This window comes from Lissotriton vulgaris, chromosome 1_1 (genome assembly GCF_964263255.1).
Source record: "Lissotriton vulgaris chromosome 1_1, aLisVul1.2, whole genome shotgun sequence".
Taxonomy (NCBI): Eukaryota; Metazoa; Chordata; class Amphibia; order Caudata; family Salamandridae; genus Lissotriton; species Lissotriton vulgaris.
The window spans coordinates 1,176,148,359-1,176,175,604 of record NC_141685.1 but is presented as its reverse complement, the minus strand read 5'-3'; the positions used below and the strand labels follow the sequence as shown (position 1 = coordinate 1,176,175,604).

General features: G+C 43.9%; 1 protein-coding gene across 2 annotated transcripts in view; it reads left to right on the top strand.

Annotated features, from left to right (window-relative positions):
• Window positions 1–27,246, top strand: part of FIRRM (FIGNL1 interacting regulator of recombination and mitosis) — a 3,285,109-nt gene that overhangs the window by 855,404 nt on the left and 2,402,459 nt on the right. For both annotated transcript variants that reach the window (XM_086964357.1, XM_086964349.1), the window contains one exon: window positions 7,563–7,647. In XM_086964357.1, coding sequence (XP_086820483.1) covers window positions 7,563–7,647 — 85 coding nt within the window. The remainder of the gene's footprint in view (window positions 1–7,562; window positions 7,648–27,246) is intronic.

Below are 27,246 nucleotides of genomic sequence, written 5' to 3'. Positions count from 1 at the left end.
ATTCCTGGCACTCAAAGCACTTAAGACCCACCTCATACACAAAGCTGTCTTGGTCCGTACAGACAACATGACAGCAATGTACTATATACGAAAACAGGGGGGACACACACTCCAACTGTCACTCCTCGCACAGACCGTTTGGAGATGGGCCATTCATCAAAACGTCTCTTCCATAGCAGAACATCTACCAGGGGAAAGCAATCAGATAGCAGACCTGCTCAGCAGACAAAAACAACAGATCCACGAATGGGAACTACAGCCTCCGGTTCTTCTCCCATTCTTCCAAATGTAGGGTTTTCCAGAAATAGATCTGTTTGCGACTCACCAGAACGCAAAATGCCCAATCTTCGACGCTAGGTATCCACACCCATTGTCCATAGGTAATGCCCTATGGATAAATTGGTCAAGATTCTTTGCCTACACTTTCCCCCCCTCTCCTACTCCTTCCATTAGTGGTTCGAAAGCTGAGGCAAACATCCCTAACACTGATCCTGGTTGCTCCCACATGGACCCGTCAACCATGGTTCAAAACCCTGTTAGAGCTTTCAGTAGTTCCACATCAGACACTACACCTCGCCCCAAGTCTCCTCACTCAGAGCCATGGAAACGTAATGCATACAAATCCAAAAGAGCTGAACCTTGCGATTTGGCTCCTGAAGTCATAGAGTTTGGTTATCTAAACCTTCCACCATACTGTTTGCATATCATTAAAGAGGCCAGAAGGCCTACTCCTAGTGCTTGCTATGCAGACAAATGGAAGCTGTTTATTTACTGCAATAAAAACCATATTAACCCACTAGATGCCTCAGTTCAAAATATAATTTGCTATTTGTTGCACTTACAACTTTCAAATCTAGCTTATACATCCATACGACTACATCTTGGTGCAATTGCTGCATATCTGCGAAACAGACAGCAACTGTCACTTTTCGGAGTGCCTGTCATCAAAGCATTTATTGAAGGACTAAAAAGAGTGATTCCTGCAAGACTTCAACCTGCACCAGGATGGAATTTAAATATTGGCCTTACCAGGTTAATGGGTCCACCCTTCAAACCTTTAGAGAAATGTGAATTACAATTTCTCACTTGGAAAGTTGCTTTCCTCATTGCCATTACATCGCTGAGGAGAGTAGGGGAGCTACAGGCATTAACTATTGAAGAACCCTTTTTTCGCTTAAACAAAGACAAAGTAGTTCTTCGCACCAATCCTACATTTATGCCAAAAGTAGTATCTGCCTTTCATATGAACCAATTTGTTGAGTTGCCAGTTGTTTTCCCTCAACCAGATTCAGTGGCAAAAAGGGCTCTTCACACATTGGATGTTTAGGGGAGCTTTACTTTGCTACATTGAAAGGACAAAACCCTTTCGTAATACAAAGCAATAAAACAAATCCCTCGTCTCACTTGAATTTTAGGAAATGCACGTTTAGCCAACATCAAGGGTTTGTAAGCTGATGGCAGGTGTTTACATAAATAATAGTAAGGTCAGTTTAATCTCTTGGAATGTAAACTGGTTGAGATGTCCACGAAGGAAAAGGCCGATATTGAAATATTTAGAGCTCTTCTCAGCTCAAGTTTATCTTTTACAAGAGACACACTTGAGTTTAGAAGAGTCCCGCACAACATTCTCTAGAATCCCCTAGATAAAGTTATTGTTCCTCACAACAAACGATTAATAGTAGGAGAGTCGCAATCCTGATTAAGCAGGGAGCTACTTGCTCTATTAAATCTGTACAGTTGGACCAGACTGGGAGGTGTATAGTGGCAAAACTGGATTAAGGAGGAACAGAATTAATCTGTGCCTCTTTTTATGGACCAAACTTAGACGACCCATCCTATATCTGTAAGCTGCAATCTAAACTAATTTTGGCAACCTCCCCACTGATTGTCAGGGGAGATTTTCATGTTCTTCTCGATCCCTTAAAAGATAGGTAAAATCAGACTCACTATATAGGGGCCCCCCGAATCCGTAGAGCTATGAAGAATCTGCTGCATGACTTAGATCTGGTAGACGTTTGGAGGACAAAGAAGGGAGATGTACCATCATTCATCCAGGATTGATTATATTTTAACCAATAGGTATGACCTGGATAGCCTGCTGGGGGTCTCAATATTACCAAGCCATCTCTCTGATCATGCCCCAATATTATTTTCATGTTTTAAAAAGACCAACACGTTACAAACTAGATGGACGCTTAATAGAGCAAAATTCTCGGACCTCGAAATTATTCAGGCTATCAAACTATCTTCTTTAGAATATTTTGCTTTAAATATTGGCTCTATGACTATAGACATCCTTTGGGATGCCTTTAAGGCTAATCTGAGGGGCAGGCTACATGGCCTTATTTGTTCTAAAAATCGAGCTAAAGCCTGGGACCTAAATTCTATCGAGGGGAGAATCCGGCAATTAGAAGTCGAGAGAATTCGACTCCGCGACGGGTGTCCACGAAGGTTGGCAAAAGTCCAGGATGACCTAGAGGGGGCCAGGCAGGAGTATAGGGGAAACTAGACCAGAAGTGCAAGGCACAATGGTTGATAAAGAACATGCAAAACTATGAATACGGGGAGAAAGCAGGTGCTCTTTTGGCTTGCAAGGCTAGGATTGATCGCTCAAAAAATATCAGTGAGCTTATAATGAATAATAATGGGGGAAAATCTAGCAGTGTAGAAGATATGCAAACCTGGCTCATCTCTTTCTTCTCAGATCTCTATAAAGAGAACTTAGATCCTTGGCAAGAACAAATACTAACTTGGTTGAGGAATAAATCCCTGTCAACGGTAACCGAAGCTAGTTGTGACCTCCTAGATGCTCCTATTACAAGCCAAGTAAAGAAATCTAAAAACATTAAAGCATCAGGAATTGATGCACTGCCGAATGAAGTTTATACACTCCTATCAGATGAATTGACCCTGGCACTGGCCACCTTTTTTAAATCAGCCTATAGTCTAACGAGCCAGGTCCCAAGCTCCTGGAAGGAAGCAACCATCGTATTGATATTAAAACCTGGTAAGGACCCACTTGAAGCAGATTCATACCACCCGATCTCCCTGCTGAATGTCGATTATGAGATCTTTATGGGTATTTTGGAAGGGAGTCTGGCTAATCTGGTTCCTGATCTGGTTAACATCCATCAGAATGGCTTCGTAACCGGGAGATACATTCAAGAGCAGACACAATTGCTGATAGGCAATATTGACTTGGCTATAGTAAGATCAGATCCCTTGGCAGTAGTTGCCTTGGACGCAGCCAAGGCTTTCGACAGGATCTGCTTGGTGTATCGCTGGGAGGTATTAGCGGTAATGGGCTTCGGCCCTGTATTCATTCAAACTTTGAGGAAATGCTATCAGGGAGCCTCAGCAAAGATTCTGTTAAACGGTATACTTACTTCCAGTTTTAACATCCAGAGGGGAACAAGAAATGGGAGACCTATTTACCCTCAATATTTACATAGAGCCACTGGCACAAGCCATTAGATTGGACGATTTAATATACCCCTTTAAATCCCAGCATTATCAGTGCAAATTAGCCCTATATGCTGATGATATAATATTATACACTAGCAATCCATGGGTGACTGTGTTGGAACATCGATCAGTGGGAGGGACCTATCAGCAGTGAGTTAAAATACCTAGGTATTTATATTGATAAAGAACTGGATAAAATCCCTTTGATCAATTTGAATAAAACTGTTAAGGAAATTGATCGCCTTTTCACAAGGTGGAGGAATCTTTCCCTGACAATCTACAGGGAAGGTTACACTGGTGAAGAAGGTTATTCTCCCTAAGCTGCCTTATATGTTCAATGCAGTTCCTTTGGCTTTTCCCAACAGTGTATTTGCAAGATCCAAAGCAGGATTGGGAGTTTCATTTGGGGTGATAAAGGATTAAGGTTATCATGGAAGAAATTAAGGCGTAGAATTACTAAAGGGGGGTTGGCCATCCCAGACATCAGCTGGTATTCAGTTGCATTCCAATTTTAAGCTATACTGATGCTACTTTCTAAACCAGCAGAGACATCACAGGGAAGATTGCTGGGCGAGAAGGCAATGATCGAGGGTGGAGTAGGTGCAGAAGGTTTTCTATATAAGTTTGGGGCCCGAGGTTCTTTAAACAAGTGCGTCCGAAGGTCCTTAAGGCCGCACTGGAAACCTGGTACAAGGTGAGAACTAGATGGGAAATTGGTTACTATTCAGATCTTTCCCCCATATGGGACTCCCCTGGGACACCACTCTGTCTTCAAGATTGTTTGGCTGGACCCATTAAGAGAGCAGGCATATCCATCTGGTCTGACTTGGTGGACGCAAATGGAATCCATCCGTGGGAGTTAAGAGCCAAGATAGGTCCTGGTTTTTCTAAATTTAAGTATTGATCACTTAAATCTTGGTTTGATGCAGAAAAAGGGGGCATAAGAGGAGATTGGGATAGAGATTCTTTTTCAATCAGTCCAGCCAATGAAAAAATAAATCTCAATTTGGTATAAGAAGTTTCTAGACGCAGAAGACATTGAAATTCCACTACGATCATCAATCTGGAACCAATCCCCCTTTGAGTACACTATAGCAGATCTTTTAGAACCATCTTTAAAACTACTTTATAAATTCATCAATCCAGCTAGCTTAAAGAAAAATCACTTTTTTGTCACCAACCGCCTTTACTATACGCCTGCCAGGATCGTCAAGTTCGCTCCACTATCTACTCCAAAATGCCCTAGGTGTATGACATCTAACACCAACGATATCCACATCTTCTATGAGTGTCCCGAATTAAGAACTTTCTGGAAGGGGTTGGGAGACTCTCTGTGTGGCATCTTTAAAGGAAACATCGAGGTTAATATAGCACTAGTGTTCTTTGGCAATGATGACTTATCTACTTTGGACGTATTACAGATTCATTGTGGGTTGTTGTTATACTTGGTGTTGCTCGCCCGGAGAGAAAAATGTAGAAAGTGGAAAGACTCCCAACCCACAAGAACAGAAGAATGGCTTATATCTTCATTTGCTATGGCCTGCCTAGACCAGGATGGGACTGGAGATAGACCTATAAACATCTGGCAGCCCCTTACGAGCTGGGGCCAAGATTTGAGATTAATATAACTTCTGTTAATCTTACTTATGGTCCTATGATTACACCAAGCCCCCACTAAAAAGGTGCCGGTCAGGTCGACCTAAGCAAGTGCAGTAAGCCAAAGGGCACCCAGTCAGAGAATGACAGCTTTTTAAGATCTGCAGTAGCTTATTGGTGAGATGAGGACAAAACAAAAATACAAAGCAACTATTTGTGACCTTTGCCCCACCGCATGAAGGCAATGCTATTTCAAAAACTGGCATTGCAAGGTGGATTGTAAAATGTATTCAAACCTGCTATGCAAAGGCAAAAAGAACATTACCAACACCCCGTAGGGCTCATTCCACCTGCAAACTAGGGGCTACTATGGCGTTTTTAAGGAATATTCCCATTGCAGACATCTGCAACTCTGCAACATGGTCTGTTCTGCACACATTAACTAAACATTACTGTGTAGATGTGTTAGCGAGACAACAAGCTAATGTAGGCCAGGCAGTACTTAGAACACTATTTCAAACAACTGCAACAGCTACAGGTTAGCCACCGCTTTGGGAGCAAACTGCTGTGTAGTCTATAAAAAGCATGTGGTCTACAGCTCACATGCCTAAAAGGAAAATGTTACTTACCAGTAGACATCTGTTCTTGAAATGTAGAGCTGTAGATTCACACGCGCCCACCCGCCTCCCTGGGTACCTATACCTGTTGCAGTTACAGATATTTACTTAATTACTTATTACATACATACCCATGGTTGTCTCTTTCTATAATACTAACTCCATTCTCACCCTCTGACGGTAAACAATCTAACAATGGGGTCGATGCCCATGCACACTATTGCCGAAAGGATGAGTCGCCATACCTTGTGACTTGAAAATACTTCTTCGAACAAAAACAACTTGCAAATATCCAGACACAATATGGCAGGGCTATGAAAAGCATGTGAATCTACAGCTCTACATGCCAAGAACAGATGTCTACTGGTAAGTAACATTATCTTTACCTCTTCCACATTGCACTGAGTGAGTTAACCATTCCTTCTCTAAGACACTCCACACCATGCCACATAATTCAAATTGGCATCATTTCACTCAATGCCACACACATCCACGCCACACAATTTAACTCTACATTTTCCATTCCACACCACATAATTGAACAAACCACATAATTCAACTCAGCAACACAATTACACAACACACCACGTACATCCGATCCACACAACAGAATTCCACATTATGCTTCAAAGTTCAACAGCACACCGCATAATTAAACCCCACAACGCACCACTCAACAAGATGCTGTTCCACATAATTACACTTTGACACACCATCCTAATCCACATAGTTCCAGTACACTCATTACCACATGAACACTATCCACCCATTTCCACTGCACACTATGCCAAATAATTCCACAACACAAATCCACTCCACACAATTCCACCACACAAATTCCACTCCAAACCTCCTAATTCCACTTCACACCACATACATCCACTCCAAACCAAAACACATGGGTAAAAGACATTGTCATTTACAGCGCTAATAGCTCCAACTCTCACAAATACGAGACCTAATGCATTGCAAATGCTTGTTGATTATGCATTTCTATAAACGTTAAACCCGGTTGAACATTTTGCTACAGCATGTGAGCTGACTAGAGAAGAAACAGACCTTGAGTTATTGTAGTTACTTTCATACACTTTTCACTGTTCGGTTTATCCAAGACCTCTGAGGAAACAAATATTTTATACACTTTGTGCATGCACATTCATCCAATTTGGCTGTGTTTCATTTTGTAAATAATCGCATTTTATTCGTTTAAACCTTTTTTGATACACATTTTTCAAGCAAACAAAATGTGCATTCATCCCTTCGAACTGTTGTATTGCATGTGTGTGTGGCGGGCTGGTTTATGAGCACGCGTAATTGCTTGTACCTGTATTTATTTTAGCGAAGAGACAAGAGTTTAATTTGGTATGTGAAAGGGGTTAAATTATAAGAGAATGGTCTATTAGTTCAAACTGCTATCCACTTTTTCAAACCACCATGCCATGCCGTCTTTACTATCAATAATAAATAGTTTATTAAAATTAGTGTACATATTACAATAAAACGCAAGTGGGTATTTCGGTCTAGATTCCGATTGTTTTCAAGTTCCACAACATGATGCTTCGTGCAGTGAGACGTATGTTAGTTAGGTCTAGTCTAGCTACACACTTGGTCTAAGGTACATGACAATTGATATTATTATAATAAAGATACAATTAAGACTTTTATCAATTGGTTTAAATTATTCTGTTAGAATGTAATAGAATTACAATTTCTTGGCCCTGAATTTCTGATAACGGCTATCAAGTTGGTATTTGTAGCCACAGAGGTTGAAGAAATCACCAAACTGTGTTGGAACGTTTGCGCATCATCCCACGCTTGATACGAGGTTCTCTAGGTGAGTGCCATTTGCAACATGTTACTAATTCAGGAATCTCTTCTTTGCAGTGCTGCACACGGTTCTGGAGCTTTGTACTGTCATTTCCAGTATGGATCACGCCTTGCATGCTAACACTTGGAAGTTCCTAATCAAGTATGTTGAGCAGTTTCCTACGGTTAACGTTGAGGATCGTATTTTACTGAAAACGTATTTTTACTCAAATAATCTAAATTGTCTGTATTATAGTAAAGCTTGCTTTTGTATGTATACTGCACCACATGCCGTCTATGACCACATCACTGGTTGTATAATGTGTAATGCAATGTATCCTGCAAAGGTCGTATACACCCAATTATTTTGTTTTATTTCCGTGTCCTTAAGTTCTGAATCCAGGTCTATAAGCTAAAATGTATTTTGATGTATAGAAAGGGTGCCTTCATTCCTTTGAATATATATCCATAAGTAACCAGAATTGACAAAGCCAATAAGTTTGACATCTGTACTGTGTATGCACACAGAACTAGTCAACTTATGAACACATATCAAAATTGCACACAGGCCAGCACCCTTATTGACACATTTTTTCATAGCATATCAACAGACAAACACGCATCGATACACACAGGCCAGCGATCATAGATAAAAAAATTTTTAGCAAGGGGCATAGGCTCGTGTGCATGACAGAGTTATGCAATGATCTATACCGAGAGCTTAAAGTACTGTATACCACAGAGTGATGTATACAAGCGGAGCCTAGGGTGGTTGGTACCTAGGAAGCACTGAACAATATGCCAGGGGGAGGGATGAAGAATGTCTTTAACGTAAGTATTGGGTTCTCTGCACCAAGGGACCATTATTTTCTGTACATTTGAGAAAACAGAATTTATGTATAGTTCAATGGCACTGGACACATAGGTGCACAGGTTGGTGTACACTGGGGGGAAACATGTTCATGTGCTCAGTATCGTTAGTTACACTTGAGATAGTCAGGGTCTTGACCAGCTGTATTTTGCAAGCTTTGGTGTTTAAGGGTATACCTCTGTTATTTGTCAGCAGCACTATAGGACTCCCCAGTTTTATAGGTGCGCTCTACAGATTATGTAAAAGAAATTAAGTTTGAGATTGGAAAGTCCTTTTGACAAAATAGCCAGACTGTCTGTCTGAGATTGTGGTACAGACATGTAATGCACATTAAAGGATATGAAACAGTTAAACATGTATGGACTGGTGTGGCCTAGAGCACGTCTGATCATATGCTTTCTATGACAGGAATCACATTGGAGGGCAAGATTGAGGAGGATGGCGCTGAAGTCTGCCTACTCCGACAGAACCGCTGAAATGTTAGAGAATTAGTCACTTACGCGGAAAGAGTAGTTTCAGAGTTGAAGTATAAGGTTTAGTAACTGAAGACTATATTGTCCTAGTTTGTAGGAGCAACAGCAATGTTGAAGGCCAGGCTGGATGGTGCGCAGGGGTGAGCCCACTCAACAATTCAAGCTTTGTGGGGTTTCCAAAGTGTGTTGAGTTTGGTTCAGCCCAGAACTCTTTCCACCTGTTTTATTGTTGAACTTGCCCTCAAAAGACTTGCAGCATGACCATTGCCTGAGGTTCCCCTGCAGTGTACTTGATTAAAAAACTTCTCAACTGGAAATATAATGACACTGTCCTGCTTGCAGCTTGCAGACACGATTTTGTTTAATAGGAATTCTCCCCTATCATGGTCTTCCAGGACTGCATGCAATTATTCCAGCTGCAACAGAAGTCCTTTGAAGAAGTTAAGAAGCAGCTGTGGGTGAAGAACCTTGACTAAAGGCTTCTGTCCACTGCTAACCTTAAACTATTCACTACAAAAAGTCGTGTTTTTTTTTTCAGGCAGGCAGAGCTGAAGGACCTGTCTTCATCCCTGACAGTCTAGTTGTGTGGCTTTTAGGAATAAGAGGTTGTCTTAATGTGGCAAAGTGCTGTGAAAGGAGGAAGTGGGGAAGTCTGGGAAGTCTGTGACACCTAGAAGGTACAACAGTTTAGCTAGCATCAGACACGAGCAGATAAATCCCGGGTCCCCCACTGAACGGATTTCTTTTTCCTAGAGGGTCATCGTTACCATCCTACTCCATGAACATACCCATCTACTGAGGTGGTTGTGGAAGATACATGTCTGTCTAGCTAATGTCTAGGTCTGTTGCTTCAGGTTGGTGTTTTCTTCGATTGATTGGTTGCACCATTAAGGCTTAAGTTACTGCAAATTGAAAGGATGACTGGCGTGGACATTTGTCTGTGCTCCTTTCCAGTTCATGGATCTGTATTTTGGTCACATGGGGATGAGCCACCCAGGAGTTTTCACCTAACGGAATCGACTGAAAACCTGATGATACGAGATGTCTGGTGACACTGGCGCCCAACCATTCAACCTATACTTATTTCTCAATGGCACTCATTCTTCTGACTGGGTTACTATTTCTGCCTGTGACTGAATAGGCATGACTCCTAGCATCATATCTTTGTGGTTGACTGGTGAAGAATTTATGGCCTTAATCAAGTGGTATCTTATAATGTCCAAATTATCGTAGAATCAGTCCTGCTCTCCTGTTTAATTTGGTAAACCTTCAAGAGAGTTATCTTTGGGAAAGCCTTTGCCGACTTAAGTATGTTAAGGAAGAAGCTGTGACTAGGCTGGAGGCAGAGCTGTGCCTCTCCTTGCAAGGAAACCTTGATCTGCGAGCTTGAGATGTCTTGCATACTGTTAAAGTAACTGTTAAAGGGTGTAGCATATATGGGGTTTGGATGGCAACACAGTGCTTCTTTTACAAATGTGACAACTAGTCAGGCAAGTTACTTTTTTGGCCCGCTAAGCAGGATAAGGTCTCAGAGTTGATGCCAAAAATATTCTCCCCAACTGGCATGCCAGTCTCTGAAGTAGACCGCTTTGTATCAGCCTTTGCAAAGAGGCAGCCTCTAATGATGGAATAAGTTGATTCATGACCTCCTGCCGAAACATTCTCTGTGACTTATAGTGAGGAGCTGGATCTTCCCAACTTCTGAAGGGATTTGGGAGGCCAAGGACTGCATGCCATTGGGAAGAGTCTGTGCAATAATTATCTTCCACTTACATTTATAATACATTTTCAGATATGGTCACCCACCCAATCCAGAGTCAATGCTTAATGATTCATTGTGGCAGGGGCTGTAATGGAAGACCTATGTGACCTCAGTGATTGCTGGGATGTCAAAACTGCGATGATCAGTATGATTCCTGCAACCCTATTTATCTCATCAATGTGGAGCTGAAAATACTTGACAGGGTGTTGGCCCCTAGTCTGCGAAGGGTGGTAAACCTCTTGGTTCACTCAGGCAAAAATGTTTTTGCTTCTGTCCCACCAGGCGCTGTGGCTCTGACTCATGAGTTGCCGGACGCATGCATGTTAATTCTGGTCGACTTAAAAAAAAAAAAACTTGGGTTCCCAGAGTGAGGCATATCTGGTTCAAGTTCTATGTCAACACTAAACATTAGTTCCTGATTGTTAAACTCCTGTTTGAAGTCCTATGCCCAGGTTGCATGTTAACAGGGCTCTCTGTGACCCATTAACCGTTGAGAGAGACACCAGTCAGGGTTGTCTTTGCTCACTTGCTTTTTGCCTTTGCTGTTGAGCTTCTTGTGCCATGGATATGGCGTGGTAGGCCGATTCAGGGAATCAAGTGGATGGCGATACTAGTGATACTAGTGATTGTGTCACTTTACTCTTTTGACATGCTCTTTATTTTTTAGTTGCTCCATGTGGTCAGGCTTTCGGTTGATGGAGGTACTGGCCATTTGTGAGAAATGCCTGAATGTGAACTAGGATAATTCAGTTCTTTTTCTGGTGCAAGGTGGCGGAACAAACTGGCAGGCTTGCCTTTAGATGGGAAGCAAGAGCCTTAAATTCCTTGGCATGAGGGTTACTAATGGCCAACAGGGTTGGGACCCTAACATTATCTCTCTGTATACAGCTTTGCATAGGGTTTTGCAGACATGAAGGTGCTTCAGATTTCCATGCTTGGTCAGTTATCTCTATTTCGAAGCTAGCACTCCTAAATTGCTCTACACACTCTAGATAAACCAGTACAAGATCCGTGTTCAATTCTTCATTATTATAAAGAGGTACGTTCACTCTTTTCTGTTGGCAGTTGGATTGTCCATGGTCGCCCTAAATAAATGTGTTCAATCAGTTTACTATAGGGTCCCTGGGATGGCTGATGCGCAATCATACTACTGTGTAGCTCACTTTATTGTGGTAAATAAGTGGCTATAACAGTAACCCTGCCATTTAGTTTGAATGCGATTTATTCCCCCAAACGAACTTCATAGGCTTGCTTGGTGACTGGGTTTCCCTGGATTTCCCAACTACTGCTAAGCTTGTGGTAAGCTACTGGTGGTTTGCCTTAATGCAGATTTGCTGGGAGGGCAAGTTGTTAAAGAGACTCCTCTGTGGTACGTTGCCTCTTGCACATTTAAAATTATTTTGAGGTTGGGTGATGTGGGTTTTTGAGGCTGCATAAAATCCTTTGCTTAGGTCAGTGCTCACTTTGTTATATTCAAATCCCAGTCTGAGTGATACCTTCATTTGCAGCATTCACATGAGAAGAGGTAGTAGACTCTGATGTCTCTCCTTGAATTAGACCTCTAAAGTCCAGGCTTATGCTGCGTGATTTTGAATGGAAAGGAGTCTCACGGGATTTTACCATACATTAATTGTGATTGCGCCTAACTTAAATATTGTTTTACGTGGGGAATGTGACTAGGGCCGTTGTCTGGCACATTGGAGGGTTCCAAGTTCCACCTGATGAAATTGAAATATTTCCACAGAATTTCTTACACATCTGAATGCACCTCGAAAATGTGTAATGTCTGGTCTTCAAACTGCTTTGGGAGTTTCTTCACATTTCTTTTATATTATATTGGGAATGTAGAGTGGTTCAGGAGGTCTTCAGTTGGAGTGGTCTGTTGAGCTGCCCTCAAATGCTGGATTGGGTCTGCTTTTTCATGTTTGAAATATTGATAATTCAGCTTTAAATGATCAAAAGTATTTCCCTATGGAGAAAACAAGTAAAAAATATGGTCAAGGTTTATTTATTTTGGCTTTAAGCGATGGAGTCCGTCACCCTCACTAAGTTGCAGTCACCCCATTTGTTGCACTGATATTTAATAATTTCTACAGATTTTCTTGGAGTAAGATTAGATTTAGTAGAAAAAAGGTAACCTCAATTATGGCATCCGCAGAAACACATTTCTTTATTGATGGTTCTTTCTCGTTCTAGGTTTAGGCGATGCAGGTCCAGTCCTTTTCGTCTGGGCAGGAGAGCACTACCAGGACATGTAAAATGTAAAAACATGTCCTAGTTTTTAAATACATGGCACCCTGCAGTTTGGGCTGTCCAGGGCCTACACTAGGGGTTACTTATATGTATTAAAAAGGAAGGTTTGGGTCTGCCAAAAGGTTTGCTATGCCAGGTCAAAATGGCAGTTTAAAATTCTATTACGGAGGCTTCGGATTATTGCTTTTCTTTCTTTACTGTTAAAATCATAGCATCCAATGAAAAAAACGTTTCAACATAATATAAACTACATTTCCCATGATGCTCTTGCACCAATCATGTCCCATCAGACCCTATAAGAGCCATTATCTCTTTCCCATGAGCCTCTTTCAGCAGAGATACGTGCTTTCCTCTAATCCTTATCATAACTATTATAATTATTGTATGCAACAGCTGCATCCCACACGTGTTCGCGCTTGAGGGAATGATCTGCTGATGAAGTATAATATTTTGTGCGATTGCTTGTTGATTTGCATGTATTCATTATTGCCGATTTTAGAGCTAACCATTGTACAGAGTCAGCATTGGTGGCTGCATCTGAAGAGATAAAAGGAGTGATGGATAAGTGTGGCAGAACTTCACTAATCTTATTGGATCTCTCTGCCGCCTTTGATATGGTTCACTACAAACTTCTTGTTAAGCGACTTCAGTCACTAGGCTTTAGGAACGCTGCATTAAAATTGTTGAGTTTGTTCCTTGACGATAGACAACAGTGGGTAGAGATGGGAGAAGCAAGGTTGCAACCCTTCTCCCTCCCTTGTGGGGTACCTCAGGGCTCTGCACTTAGTCCCACCTTATTTAATTTGTATGTCACCCCCTTGGTAGATTTGAGTCACAGTTACGGGCTGGCTGTATTTTCCTATGAGGATGATACACAGATAGTAGTATCTATCTCCTGACAGGTGAAAAAAATGCAAATCATTTCTATAGATGCATGTCACAGGTTTCAGATTGGATGCAGAGAAATTGTCTCAAACTGAACTCAGACAAAAACAAAGTTCTGCTTTTTAGTAAAGAAATCTCCTTCTGGAATGTATCTTTTTGGCCTTTGGAGCTGGGTTCACTACCAAAACCAGTGCAAAAGGCAAAAAACCTGGGATTTATTTATCATACCACACTGTGTCTCTCCGCCCAAATCAACGCTGTAACTTTAGCAAGTTTTCATACGCTGAATGTTCTTGAGAAAATTCTTCTGTTCATCCCCTTTGAGCTTCAGAAAATGGTGATGATGGCCCTCATCTTCTCAAAGTTATACTACTGCAATGCCCTCTACTTGGGTGCCGCTAAATATGTGTTAAAGAAACTTCAGTCCTTACAAAATGCGGCAGCTAGAACCCTGTTAAAGCTCCCCAAGTTTAAAACCCATTTCTCATTTAGTGCATGACCTTCGCTGGTTGCCGGTGGAGAAGAGGATTTTTATTAAGGCTCTGTGTATAATACACAACTCTCTTTATAGAGCCGGCCGTGCTTTCAGGATCGGTTCTCCTGGTACACTCTCAGCAGACACCTCAAATCGAGCTCCGCGTGAATGGTCATTGTCCCAAGAGTCAGCAAGGCAAAATCGGGTGGTAGAACGATTCACTTCTGTGGTGGGAAGTTATGGAATTCCCTGCCCATTGCACTACGCTCCCAACCGATCTTGCAGCAATTTAGGAGACCGCTGAAGACCTGGTTGTTTGTACAATAAGTAACTGTGATATGCCAAAGGTACCCCCCCTGGCCAGATGGCCATCCTTGTTTAGAACATGGTTTGGCTCTCCTCAGCGCTAAGACACCTTCGGGTATTTGCATTACTGAGCTCCTGCATTGGGATTGTAGAGGAAAAATAAGCATTGTTTGGTGCCGGTGTGACCGCGGTCTCCCGCGTTCGTGTCGGAAGCCTCATCTCAATTGGGCCTGACCTCCTTTGCAGAGCCTTACGCTGCCAGACGTGCGTAGCCAAATTAGGCTACATTTTGGGTGGAATTGGGCTACGCACGTCGAGCGTTGTCCCAAAAGCCGAACAGTGCTCAGAGAGTCCGGCGATTTTGAAGAGTGATCGGACGCCTGACTGGCTGCAAAAGTAGTCGACCCTGGGAGCGAGTGCACACTCCCTAGAGAGTTCATTTCGGCTCTTGACGTCCTGGGACTGTGGGCTGTAATAATTGCTGATTACAGCACTTTCTGAGGAGCTAAGTGAACTATTGTGAGCGCACGTGGGTTGGCTCCCCCTGACTCCTCCTATAATTGGCTTGAACTTATCTGTATACATGCAGGAGCACAATATTTAATATTAAAATGGAAGAGTGGGTTAGGTAGGATGAGGAGGATGAACCCTATTATGATGGGCAACATGAGACTGTTAGAGGATAATATTGTGGAAGCCCATGGCACCTCGGTCCAGCAGTCTGTCAACAGGGCCATTGAGAGCACTGTGCCAAATACAGTACAACAAGCATTAGGAGCAGCACTGAAAACGATCACTAAACGGCTTGAAAGCTTCACAAAGCGCCATGGTTTTCAGAACCCTCTTGAACCCCAAGATGACGCCTCCTCGGGCAAAAGTAAATCTAAGTCGAAGCAGTGGCATCATGCAGGCACTTTAGCTAGCTTGATACAGGCGACCATGGACGAACATGGTTATTCCACCACTCGTACCACAGAAAGTGGAAAAGCGAAGCGCAAGCAAAAGGAGTACATAGACACTGTCACCACTGACTCTACGAGATTTGATAGCGAAGGTCCTCCCAAGAAGAAGACTTGGAAGGCGGTTTTTCTCATGCCCGATATGACACCCCAGACTCCTAATACCCTGTTCACCTTTAACCGGGCAGACATCGTTCACCCCCACTCCTCAGATTGGGCTCCTGCCCCCCCTCCCCCAGGGGGGCAGGAGCCGTATTGTATATGGCACAGTATGAACAAACATTTGTTCACAACAACCCTTTCAAACAGCACATCCTGCAGTGGTTCCGCTATATAGATGATGTCTGGCTCCTGTGGCAGGGGAGCCAGACTCATCTGGTAGCGTTCCACGACTGGCTCAACAACAGGCACGGTGACATCAAATTCTCGATCGCACAGAGCAATGAAAGGATGACCTTCCTTGATGTGGAAATAGCAAACATCAACGGGGTACTCAAATCATCCCTTTATAAAAAGGAAACTGACAGAAACACCATTTTGCACCACAAGAGTGCCCACCCAAGAAACTTGAAATCTAATCTCCCATATGGGCAACTTTTGCGCATTAGGAGAAACTGCTCTCACTTGGAAGACTTCACGTCCCATGCGGAGACGTTTTGTCAGGAAATGCAAGAAAAGGGGTACCCGAAGAAACTGCTGAAGCACTCTTTCAAAAGAGCACGCTTCACCCCTCGTGAAACCCTCTTACAAGTACGGCCCAAACCTGCACTTAATAGGTTAGTCTGGGTCACCACTTTCGGACCAGACACGCACAAATTGAGGAAAACGGTGTTGAACAATTGGCATTTGCTGGCGAATCTAGAATGCGCACTTGCTCGCCCACTGTTCGCTTACAAGAAAAACCAAAACATAGGACAGGAAATTATGAGGTCAGTCGTGTCATTACCGAAAAAGAAAAGCGACCTGCTGACCCAGTGGAACCTCAAACCGATTACAGGTCACCACAAGTGTGGGACCTGCGTCGTGTGCCCTAACACAATCGAGGGCGATGAGTTCCAGCATGGGGCCACCAGATGGAAACATACAGAATTCTCGAACTGTAAAACCAAGAATGTGGTCTACCTGGTTCAATGCCCCTGCGACCAAATCTACATTGGCAAAATAAGGCAACAAGTCATCACACGCATTTGCCAACACCGGTCCCGGATTAAAAACAAAATCATGACTGCCCCCATGGTTGAACATTTTTTGAATGCCAACCATGATGTCAATGACCTCAGATGGACGGTACTACATACATTACGTCCATCACATAACAATGCAGACTTGGACAGAATGCTCCTTAAAAAGGAAGCATATCTTATCCTCAAATTTAACAGTGTGCAGAAGGGCCTCAACAGTTTGTCAGAAGTCGCGAGACTTTGACCCAATAGTGTCTTGGTGCCACCGGATTGTCCTGGTCACGTCTCAATTTCTCCTCATACAACAAAGGTAGGGAGCCACCCTTTCACTTAACAAGCACAATAAAAACTTTCGGCCACTGCATTGCACCAGTACAGATTAGTGTAAAACTACAAGTCCCATAAGGCTTAGTACATAGCTGAGGGCTTATCCCTATGGCAACACACGCAGCGTCCATCTTTGGAATCACGCAGAACGCTGCAGGCTCTGACCGGGCTACACGGAGGTAAGCGACGCTCCCGTGTTACTTTCATTGTCGGTCTTCGTTTTACTCGCAGTCAACGCTTTAAACTAATTAATCTTTTTCCGCTTGCCAACAGCGGTCACGGAGCACGGCTTGGATTAACACGCCGATATTTGCAAACTAACGGAAAACATGAGACTCCTCGGCACCGACTCTCGCTAAAAGAAGGTACGTTCCCCTGCCACCCAGTTTAGCTCACAATGGCCATTAACAACCCCAGCTTCCTCATACCAACACTTACTTTTCTGCACACAGCGCCACGGGCCACAACTCCATTGAAAGCCCGCAGAACAACCCTTTTTATACACAAAAGGCAGCCGCCAGCTTCACGTAAAGAAACAGCTGACGGTATGTTTTCATTCAGTTTTTTACTCATTTTGACATGACCGCACACTAGCACAGTAACACGATGGAACTGTGCTAATGTACACTCATCGTATTTTAGGTGGCCCCGGCACTTGGACTGTTCCACGAGCATCCCGAGTCTGCACCAACAAATCTCCTTTGAATTCGTTCTGTTGTGAAAATGGTAGGTCCCTTCGCTGAGTGTCACAATGTAGGGAGTCCTGCCTTGTTCCACCAAAATATTTAAAGTAGTCTTCCTCCTTCTACTTTTTACAGACAGAATAATTGTGCCCTGATGAGAATCCGGAAAACAAGTACCTGGATTCGAAACGCGTCGGCCAATTAGAAAGGAATACTCATACACCAGCACTAGCTGGCTGTTAAAGAATCTCTAATTCCTTGTTTGCTCCTTTTCTAATTTTCCCTTCTTTTTTCTACCTTTTTGTGCTTCAATCATTTTTTTCATTTATTCGAATTGAGTGTATCATCTAATGTTATACATGTTCAATGTTACTGTCTGTGTCACATTGCCTTTGATTTCGAGATTAATGATGATATTCAGTTAGTGACATTTTGTTGTGCTGAAAAGTTAATAGACCTTGGTTGAAATTCATAATGTACATATGTCTTTGTCTGTTTATAATGTTTTGTTTCTGACAGAGTTCAAACTAAAAAATTCTTTTGGTATAAATAAAAATACCTAGTTGATAACGACATTCAGCGTGTTCAACTTTCCATAAATGTGGATGTAAATGTAGGTGGTGGGGCAACTTTTGATGTGTTCATATACTAAGGCCCAGCCTCTCACTTGTCCTTTTGAGCCTAGCTCCCCTTGTGTTTCTCATTAAGATTCTGGAAGTGGCCTTGGAGGCAAAGGAATCAACTGGTCCAGAGGATCCAGACATTTAAATAGGCTGGACACGGCGAGCGATATGTTTCCTGGGGAACGCAAATTGCGCCATCTCTACAGAGAGAGGCAAATCGATACTTATGAGGATGGACTCTAATCTTACTGAATTAGTCTCGCCCAAACCAGGTCCCCTTGCTGAGGGCAATCTCTTTGGGGAGAGATTTGTCAAATATGTCTCAAATTACGTGGGTACGTTCACGTCTTTGGACAAGACCCAATAAGGAATAGAGAGAGTGTTTCAGGCAGGCCTTTTTGACAGGGCCGGGTAAGGCAGAGGACCCTCGCCAGGCCATCAATCCCAGAGGAGACTGCGGAGGCGGTAGAGGTGACTGGGACTTTACCAGAGGAGGCACCTTCCCCATGAGACAGAGGTTCAACTAGCGCAGAATCAATAGAGGCGGACATGAGGCGTGATTTCAAGCCCAAAATGCTAGAGGTAAGAGTTACTGAGATATCTCCATTACCTTTGGGGTGGTCGTACTCAGATCGTCATACACAATTGGAGAGTGTTGTCACAAGATGCATGAATTAATACAGACCATTCAGGGGTTTCATCTAGAATTTTACCAAACTCCACACCAAGTTGTATGTCCGAGACAGCTCACTTTTTCTCAACAAGAATGTGCTTTTATAGAGGCAGAGATAGAGGAATTGCTGCAGAAGCACATGATTGTCTACTGCAAGGACAGGCCTTGCGGAATTTGCAGCAAAATTTTATTAGTGCAGAAGAAAGGTGGTGGTCACAGGTTGGTGTTGAACCTGTGAGACTTCCACCACTTCATGGTTGACAAGGCTTTCAAGATGGAGGGCGGTTGGAATATTTGGCCCTTCCTTTCTGGCTTTTCTCGGCTCCATGGTGTTTCACCAAAGTAATGAAGCAGGTGATAGCTCATCTCCGAGAGCAGGGCATTCGCATGATAGTGTATCTAGACGATATACTGATCATGGCTCAGACTCAATCCGTAGCCAACATTCATTTACAAATGACAATGTCCCTTTTGCAGAACTTAGGATTTGTAATCAAAGATCCCAAGTCGGCCCTATGTCCCTTTCAGACAATGGACTTCCTAGGTTTTGTCATAAACTCACAGACAGCTCAACTGAGTCTCCTCAAGTCGAAATCATGAGATCTCAAGAAAGAACACACATCAGTGTTAGCCAGACAGACAGTCTCCCTCAGGACAATTGCCAGAATAGTGGGGTAATTGGCATCCTCCATACAAGCTATCTTCTCAGGCGCTCTTCACTACCAGGCCCCTTCACATACTAATAATCCAACACCTGCAAAAGGGTGTGTCTTGTACGGATCTGGTCCCTCTGACACAGGAAGTAAGGAAAGAGATGCAATGGTGGTTGGGCCTTGTAGAGGCGTGGAACGGCAGAGCTATCTTCGCTCTCAACTGGAAGTCATTATAGAACCAGATGCCAGCCGTTGGGGCTGGGGAGCACCCTGCATAGATATCGCCACAGTAGGAAGATGGTCCCTTCAAGAACTGTCCCTCCATATCAGTTGTCTGGAGTTGTTGGCAGGGTCATTTGCGATATGGACGCTCTCCCCCAAACAGGTCTCTTGTTGGATCCTGCTTGGGATGGACAATATCTCGGCAGTGATATATATCAATAAGTTGGGAGGTACAAGGTCGTCCCTGCCAGTGGAGATAGCGAAGGATTTTTGGCACTATTGCCTGAGTCACTAGATATCAGTGATAGCGGAACAGTCGAACACGGCCCGGATTGGCATTCCAGGTACCTAAAGGATTACAGCGATTGACAACTCCAACCTCAACTGTTCCAATGGTTACAGACAGTGTTGGGTCCTTGCAAGATTGACCTTTTTGCATCCAGACTGAACCAGCAACTTCAAATGTTCTTCAGCTGGAGGCCGGGCCCATTAGTGAGAGCGACAGACACCTTCTCCCAGAATTGGTCAATGAACCTGAATTATGCTTTTCCTCCCTTCATCCTAATCCCATAGTAAAGATCCAAATAGCCCGCCAGCAAGCAGAAGGGATTTTGGTTACCTTCCTTTGGAAGTCACAGCCCTGGTTCCAGATACTATTGGAGAGGAGTTGTGACTTACCCAGGTTGCTACCTTGGTCTCAGGCGATGCTCCAGGGCCCTCGCGGAGAACTGCATCCGATGGTGACATCGGGGCAGTAGTCCCTGATGGCATGAAGGCTTTCCGGCAACAATGGGAAATGACAGGCGTTTCGGACAAAGCTTCTGAGTTCATTAAGCAAGCCTGGGGCCTTTCCACACGCAAAAGATATTCAACAGCTTTGAAATGCTGGGTACGTTGGTGCTTGGAATAGCACTTGGTTCCCATGGGGGCAGAGTTATCCCATATTGTAAATTTCCTGTCCAATAAAGCTTCAGAAGGTTTGGCATATCGGTCTGTAAATATTTTCAGATCAGCCATATCTGCAGGACATACACAGGTGGACGGGAGAACCGGTAGGTATGCACCCAGTGGTGTGTGAGTTACTTAAAGGAATTAGAGTGGCTAATTCTCCTAAACCTAAATATTTAGGTTTGTGGGATGTATCACTGGTCATAGCCCTATTTGACAAATGGCCAAATAAAGCTTTGCTATCAAGGAAACCACTATCAGCTAAACAAGCTATGCTGTTGTGCTTACCTGCCTGCAGACGTTCTTCAGATGTGAGAGCTCTGGACATAACAGGTAGGGTGTTCACTCCTGAAGGGCTTTCCTTTAACATTACTGGAAGGATGAAAACATTGACACGTTGCATTGAATATAATGCTTTCCCCAGTAATGCTAAGTTGTGTGCAGTGCAATGCCTAAAAACCTATGAAGAATGTACACAGTCCTTGCGAGCAGAGGGTTTCAACACAACTATTGATATCTTTGCAAAAACTGTTTAAGCCAGTATCTGCAGCTACCATAGCCAGATGGTTAAAGTCAGTTTCGAAAGAAGCTGGTATTGATACCCAGATATTTGGGGCACATTCTGTACTTGGTGCCATGTCATCCAAAACTTTTATGTTGGGTTCAGCTATTCAAGACATTACTACGGTGGTATTTGATAAGTGTTAAACAGGCAATAATCCGAAGCCTCCGGTCCTGTAATAGAATACAAAATTTGCTAGCATTCACGCCAAGAATTTTCAATTCTATTAAGGACACAGACGCGAGGATTAATTCTTTCAATAAAGTACCCACCGTTTGTAATGTGGATTTTGTTCAACACAGATTACTGGTTTTTCTGTTTCATTTATTCCTGGTTCTGAAAAGTAAGCATAATAAGAATTCTCTGGTATTGGGGTGTCTTTCATAGATTCACATGCCTGAATCATTCCCCGTCGTCGGAGTGGGAGACCCAAGGTACATAAAAAAGCAATAATATGCCATAATAACATAGAAAAACTTGGTAATAACTAACCAGGAAGTAAAGTAGCCCAAGCTACTGGAGAAAAAACTTCCACACTCATGACTATCCAAGTCATTTTGTACAGCCCAAACTGCAGCCAATCAGGCGTCAGCACCCACCAGAAGGTTCTCCTCAGAGGCTCAGGCTCTCCGATTTTCTACCGCACGTCGTATGAAGGGAGTCTCCCTGAGCTCTGCTAAGTACTTTTCTATTTTCCTTCAGGAATCTAGTTTTAAAGATGTCTTCATCTAAGAAATCTTTGTTCAGGCCTTGTGACTCTTGTGGTAAGCTTCGGCTTTTTTAAGAAGATCCCCTCAAGAAGTGCATTTACTGCCTGTACGCTGAGCATCAGGCGAAGGACTGCAAGATATGTAGGACCTTCCCTCAGAAGACCCTCAGGGATAGAGAGGGCCACCTGCTTTTGTGGCTACAAAAGCTCAAGGATCAAGATTATCCTGCTTCTGAGGTAGGCAGTATTGCCTTTGAATCTACAACAGCTTCTAGGAAGAGAGCTGCTGAAGAGGTGTTGTCTTCTCCTGGGGCCAAGATTGTAAAGAGGCAACAATCTTCTAAGGGGTTTGAGAGGCTTTCCACTTCTAAGGCTACTCCCCCTACTAAGGCCAAACTTGGGCCATCCACACCCCCGAGAAGGAAAACCAAAATATTACCTCAAAAGATGACTTCTGAGAAGACTTTACCTCAGAAGCAGATCTTGTCATAGACGATGCCGTCGTCGACTCCTTCGTTGACGAAGATCCCCGTCGACGCAACATCTACGGTAACTTTTACTTCACCTAAGCCTGAGGTGTTAATGTCGACAGCGTCTTCGCCGTCGATGATGGTCAATGTCGCTGTCAGGCCTATCTCGTCGACGAAAGAATCTTCATCCATCGTCAGCGCTTCGTCGGCGGGCAAGCTGAAGAAGATTCTGTTGACGATAGCTTCGTCGACGCCACCGTCGACAGTTGCTCCATCACCGTCGACGAACATCCCGTCGTCGACGAGCTCATTGACGACTCCTACACCGTCGATGAAGACCCCGTCGTCAACGAAATCTTCCTCGTCGGTGAAGACAACTCAATCATCGAAGACGACCTCTACGTTGTCGAGCCCGTCGATGGGTCCTCCGTCGACGCCGCTACTGTCTACATGTACCGCCATGCAGGTTTGGTCACCGTCTACGGCTTTTACGTCCACACCAAAGCCATCCTTGCTTCAGAGGTGCGATTCTGCCCTAGAACCTTTATCTCCTCTGTGCCTGTCACCTCAAACGGTACCCCTTCAGGTCCCTGACAAGTTACCGGACTCTGAAGATAGTGAGGAGGATTCTGATATGGATGAAAGGTTTGGGACAGCTACAAGTCCTTCTGAATTGAATATCAAATACCAAGAGGACGATCAAGATGACCAACATTCGCCTGAGCTTGTGACATCACCTGTTACAAATGTCCCCTCAGCTCAGATGCCAGTAGCATTGCTAACAAATCTTCAGCACATGCTAAATGATTATTACAGGCGTTTTCCACCGTCTGAGTCAGCGGACTCTGTGCCTCCTACACCTGTGGTGCAAACGCCCATATCTGATTTAAGACCTCCAAGGTCTCCTCCAACTGTAGCGTCCCATCAGCCTGAAGAACAACATTCTTCTGAGGAAGAAGAGAGAGAAGAAGGGGAAGTCGATGACAGATCCATGATGTCGGAGTGGGACGATTATCAGGCCCAAACACCTTCTCCTCCGGTTACAGCTGATTCACCTCCAGTGGGCATGGGAAGATTCCATCTTCTAATGGAAAGAGCTACAAAACGCTTTCATATTGACATGGAGACTACACAACAGGAATGCTTCCTTTATGATTTCAAGGATCAGCCAAGGAGGCAGGTTAAGTCTACACCTATTATTGATTTCATTTGGAAAGAGGGAATTAAAGTTATGTCTACTACTGCATCTATCCCTCCAGTACTGCCGAGGATTGATAAGAAATATAAGGCTCCTGAAAAGACCCCAGCTTGCCTTATGGGACACCCAAAATTGGATTCGGTGATCATACAGGCTGCACAAAAGCGTTCTAGAAATCCTTCCTCTCCAATCGCAGCCCCACCGTATAGAGACGGCAGGCGTCTGGATGCTATTGGAAAGCGTGTATCAACAATGGCAGCAACTACAGTCCGGGCTGCCAACGCATTAGCCATTCTGGGCAGATATGACCGGCAGATGTGGTCTGACATCTCCGCCATATGTCAACATGCTTCCAGAGCCATCCAAGACTGAAGCTCTGAAAATTCGGCAGGAAGGTGAAAGGATATCGGCTTAGATGATTGACTCTGCAGTTGATGTGGCTTCAACTGGATTCAGGCAGTTAGCAGGAGCTGCTGTCTTGCGCAGGCAAGGCTGGCTAAGAGCGACTTCGTTCCGCCAGGAGGTTCAAGCTAAGCTGTTAGACATGCCTTACAATTTCGGAAGCCGCCCTTTCGAGGTGTGAGAGGACGGGTATCGTCCTCTATTAGAGGAGGCTATAATCTGCAGTCCTCCTACAGGCAATGCAATCAACGTTACCAAACCCAACGTTACCAGTCCAACGGCCAGCGCAACACAAATTATTCCCAAAACAAAAGAAAGCCTGCCTACCGCCGAAAAGATAAGACAATGAGTGTCATCGCCTGCCACCGCTACTGCCGCAGTCTCACATAAAAATTTGAGGAAAGATCTCAAAATTCTACTCAAAATGGTCCTCACTAACGTCAGACAGGTGGATCTTGGACGTTGTAGCCAAGGGCCATGCCCTCGAATTCGAAAAATTTCCTCCAAACCTCCCCCCAAAGGGCCCACCTCCAGCTCATCTCAAAGAGTTGTTTTCCCAGATCAATTTGATGTTAAAAAAATGGAGCAATCGAAAAGGTTCCTCCGGTTCAGAGAGGAGCAGAATTCTATTCCAGATTCTTTCTAATAAAGAAAAAGTCGGGGAATGGCGTCTAATTCTGGATCTCCGTGCCCTAAACAAATATTTGAAAAAGCTAATGTTCCGGATGCTATCACTCCAGGAAATACTGCATCTTCTTTCAGAGGGAGAATATATGGCCACCTTGGACCTCCAAGATGCGTATTTCCACATCCCCATTTGACCTTTTCACAGGCAGCTATTATCAGTTCAAGGTCCTCCCCTTTGGGCTGCGTTCGGCACCCAGGGTATTTACAAAGGTCCTGGCTCCGGTAGCAACACACCTCCGGCTTGAGGGAATACAAATATTTCCCTATATTTCCCTACTTAGACGACTGCCTTATCAAGGCGAGTTCTTACGCGGACACAGACAACCATATCCAGCGGTGTCTGTCTCTCTTCCAATCACTGGGTCTCTCCATCAATTTCAGCAAGTCACAGCTTGAACCATCTCAAAGACAAGCTTTTTTGGGGAGCAACCTTGGACACACAGCTGGTCCGAGCTTTCGTATCGGACGAGAGGCAAGAAAGCATACAGGACATGGCTCGGATTTTACTCTCAAGAAAGTCCGTTTCAGTCTGACAATTGACGTCTTTTCTGGGGATGGTCTCTTATTGCATTCCTTTGATACCAAATTGCCGTCTCAGGATGAGGCCTCTTCAAAAAGAACTCAACCTGCAATGGCTGCAGGTCTCCGGCTCATTCGAGGACCTCATTCGGATCACCCCTCGAATCCAAGGTGCTCTTGTCTGGTGGATTCAAAGGAGAAATTTACAACAGGGTATTGCGTTCCTCCAAGACGCACCAAACTTTACAATCACCACGGACGCATCCCTTGAAGGTTGGGGAGCACATCTTCAAGGGCTGACGGTCAGCGGGCGATGGAGTCCTTAGCAGAAGGGAGGAGGAGGAAGACGTTACGAGTGGACACCGGTTCCTTGTGCGAGTGCTACATTTGGAGACTTCAGGAAGAGCGTGTGACTTGAGCCACTTCTGTGAACCTTACGATTTGGAATCTATATACTGTGTTGGGCGGACACATTGTAGAGATTAAGATTGTTGAGACTTGAGCCGAGACGGTGGCACCTACCCCACCCTTCTGGGTGGGCTGTGGGTTGACCGAGTATATTTGCCCTAGATTTGGACAGGGCCGTGCAAATGAGAGTACCCATGTCCGGATGAAGCCTATATCATCTGGCTGAAACGCGACCGCGACTGCGTCGACACCTTTGGCTTTGAACGGAGTCCCTTAGTTCAATACAACAAAGATTTTATTTATTCATTGATGCACCTACACAAATATAGGTTGGGTATATGTGTTAACCCCCTGGTGCTTTTCTGTTGGGACTACCTTTTTTGTATACTCCGTTAGATCGTAAAAGGAGATACATCTGTAAATTGGTGTATGTATATATATATATTTTTTTTTCATATATATATAATTCTTTCCCTTAGGGTACATAAAAGTGTTTTTTATATTATATATGTTGTAAATTTGTATAGAATGTACATGTGATGTGTTGTATATATAATGTTTTCTGCTGTGCCTCTCTGGCTGCCCGCCCATATATGTATATATGAATTTATGGATATGCTTCTTTGATTTAATTTGCTATTCACAAGAAAATTAATTGTTTCGTGGTTGAGAAATAAAAGTGGATTGATCCCTTCAGTACCATTTTTTTCTATTTTTTTCATCCGTGGATGACTTCTGCTCAGGTACGGGAGGGTGAGGTGGGCAGAACCCCTAACCATTTTTTCTAGTTCTTAGCAGAAGGTCTGGCACATCAACCTGCTGGAGCTAAGAGCCAACTTCCTAGGCCTCAAGTCCTTTCGCGCAACCGTTCAAGGGGCCACAGTATTGGCTCGGACAGAGAATACTACCAGCATGCACTATTTGAACAAACAGGGAGGAACAAGATCGGCTCTTCTGTCTCATGAAGCCCAGGAAATATGGGCATGGGCAATACTACACAGAATCAATCTTCTGGTGGTCCATGTACTGGGAACGGCAAAGGTTCTTGCAGACACTCTCAGCAGGACAACGGTGTCCACCCACGAATGGGAACTTCATCAACTAACGGTGGATCGGATTTTTCAACAGTGGGGTCAACCAGATCTGGACCTCTTTGCGACCAAGAAGAACAGCAAATGCCGGTTCTTTGCAAGCTGGCATCCCCACAAAGGCTCTCAGGGGAAAGCATTTTCGATCAACTGGTCTCAAATATTTGCTTACGCTTTTCCTCCGATACCGTTGGTTCCCAGAGTTCTTCGGAAGATGAAGAAAGAACTGTGTCGCCTGATTCTTATTGCCCCCAGATGGCCTTGCCAATACTGGTTCACCGAGCTTCTTCTCCTATCGGAGTGCGAACCAATCCAGTTTCGACCAATTCCGGACCTCTTCTCCATCCAGGATGGTCAGATTTACCATCCGGACCCGACATCTCTGAAATTAGCGGCTTAGCGCCTGAGTACCTTGAATTTGCCCA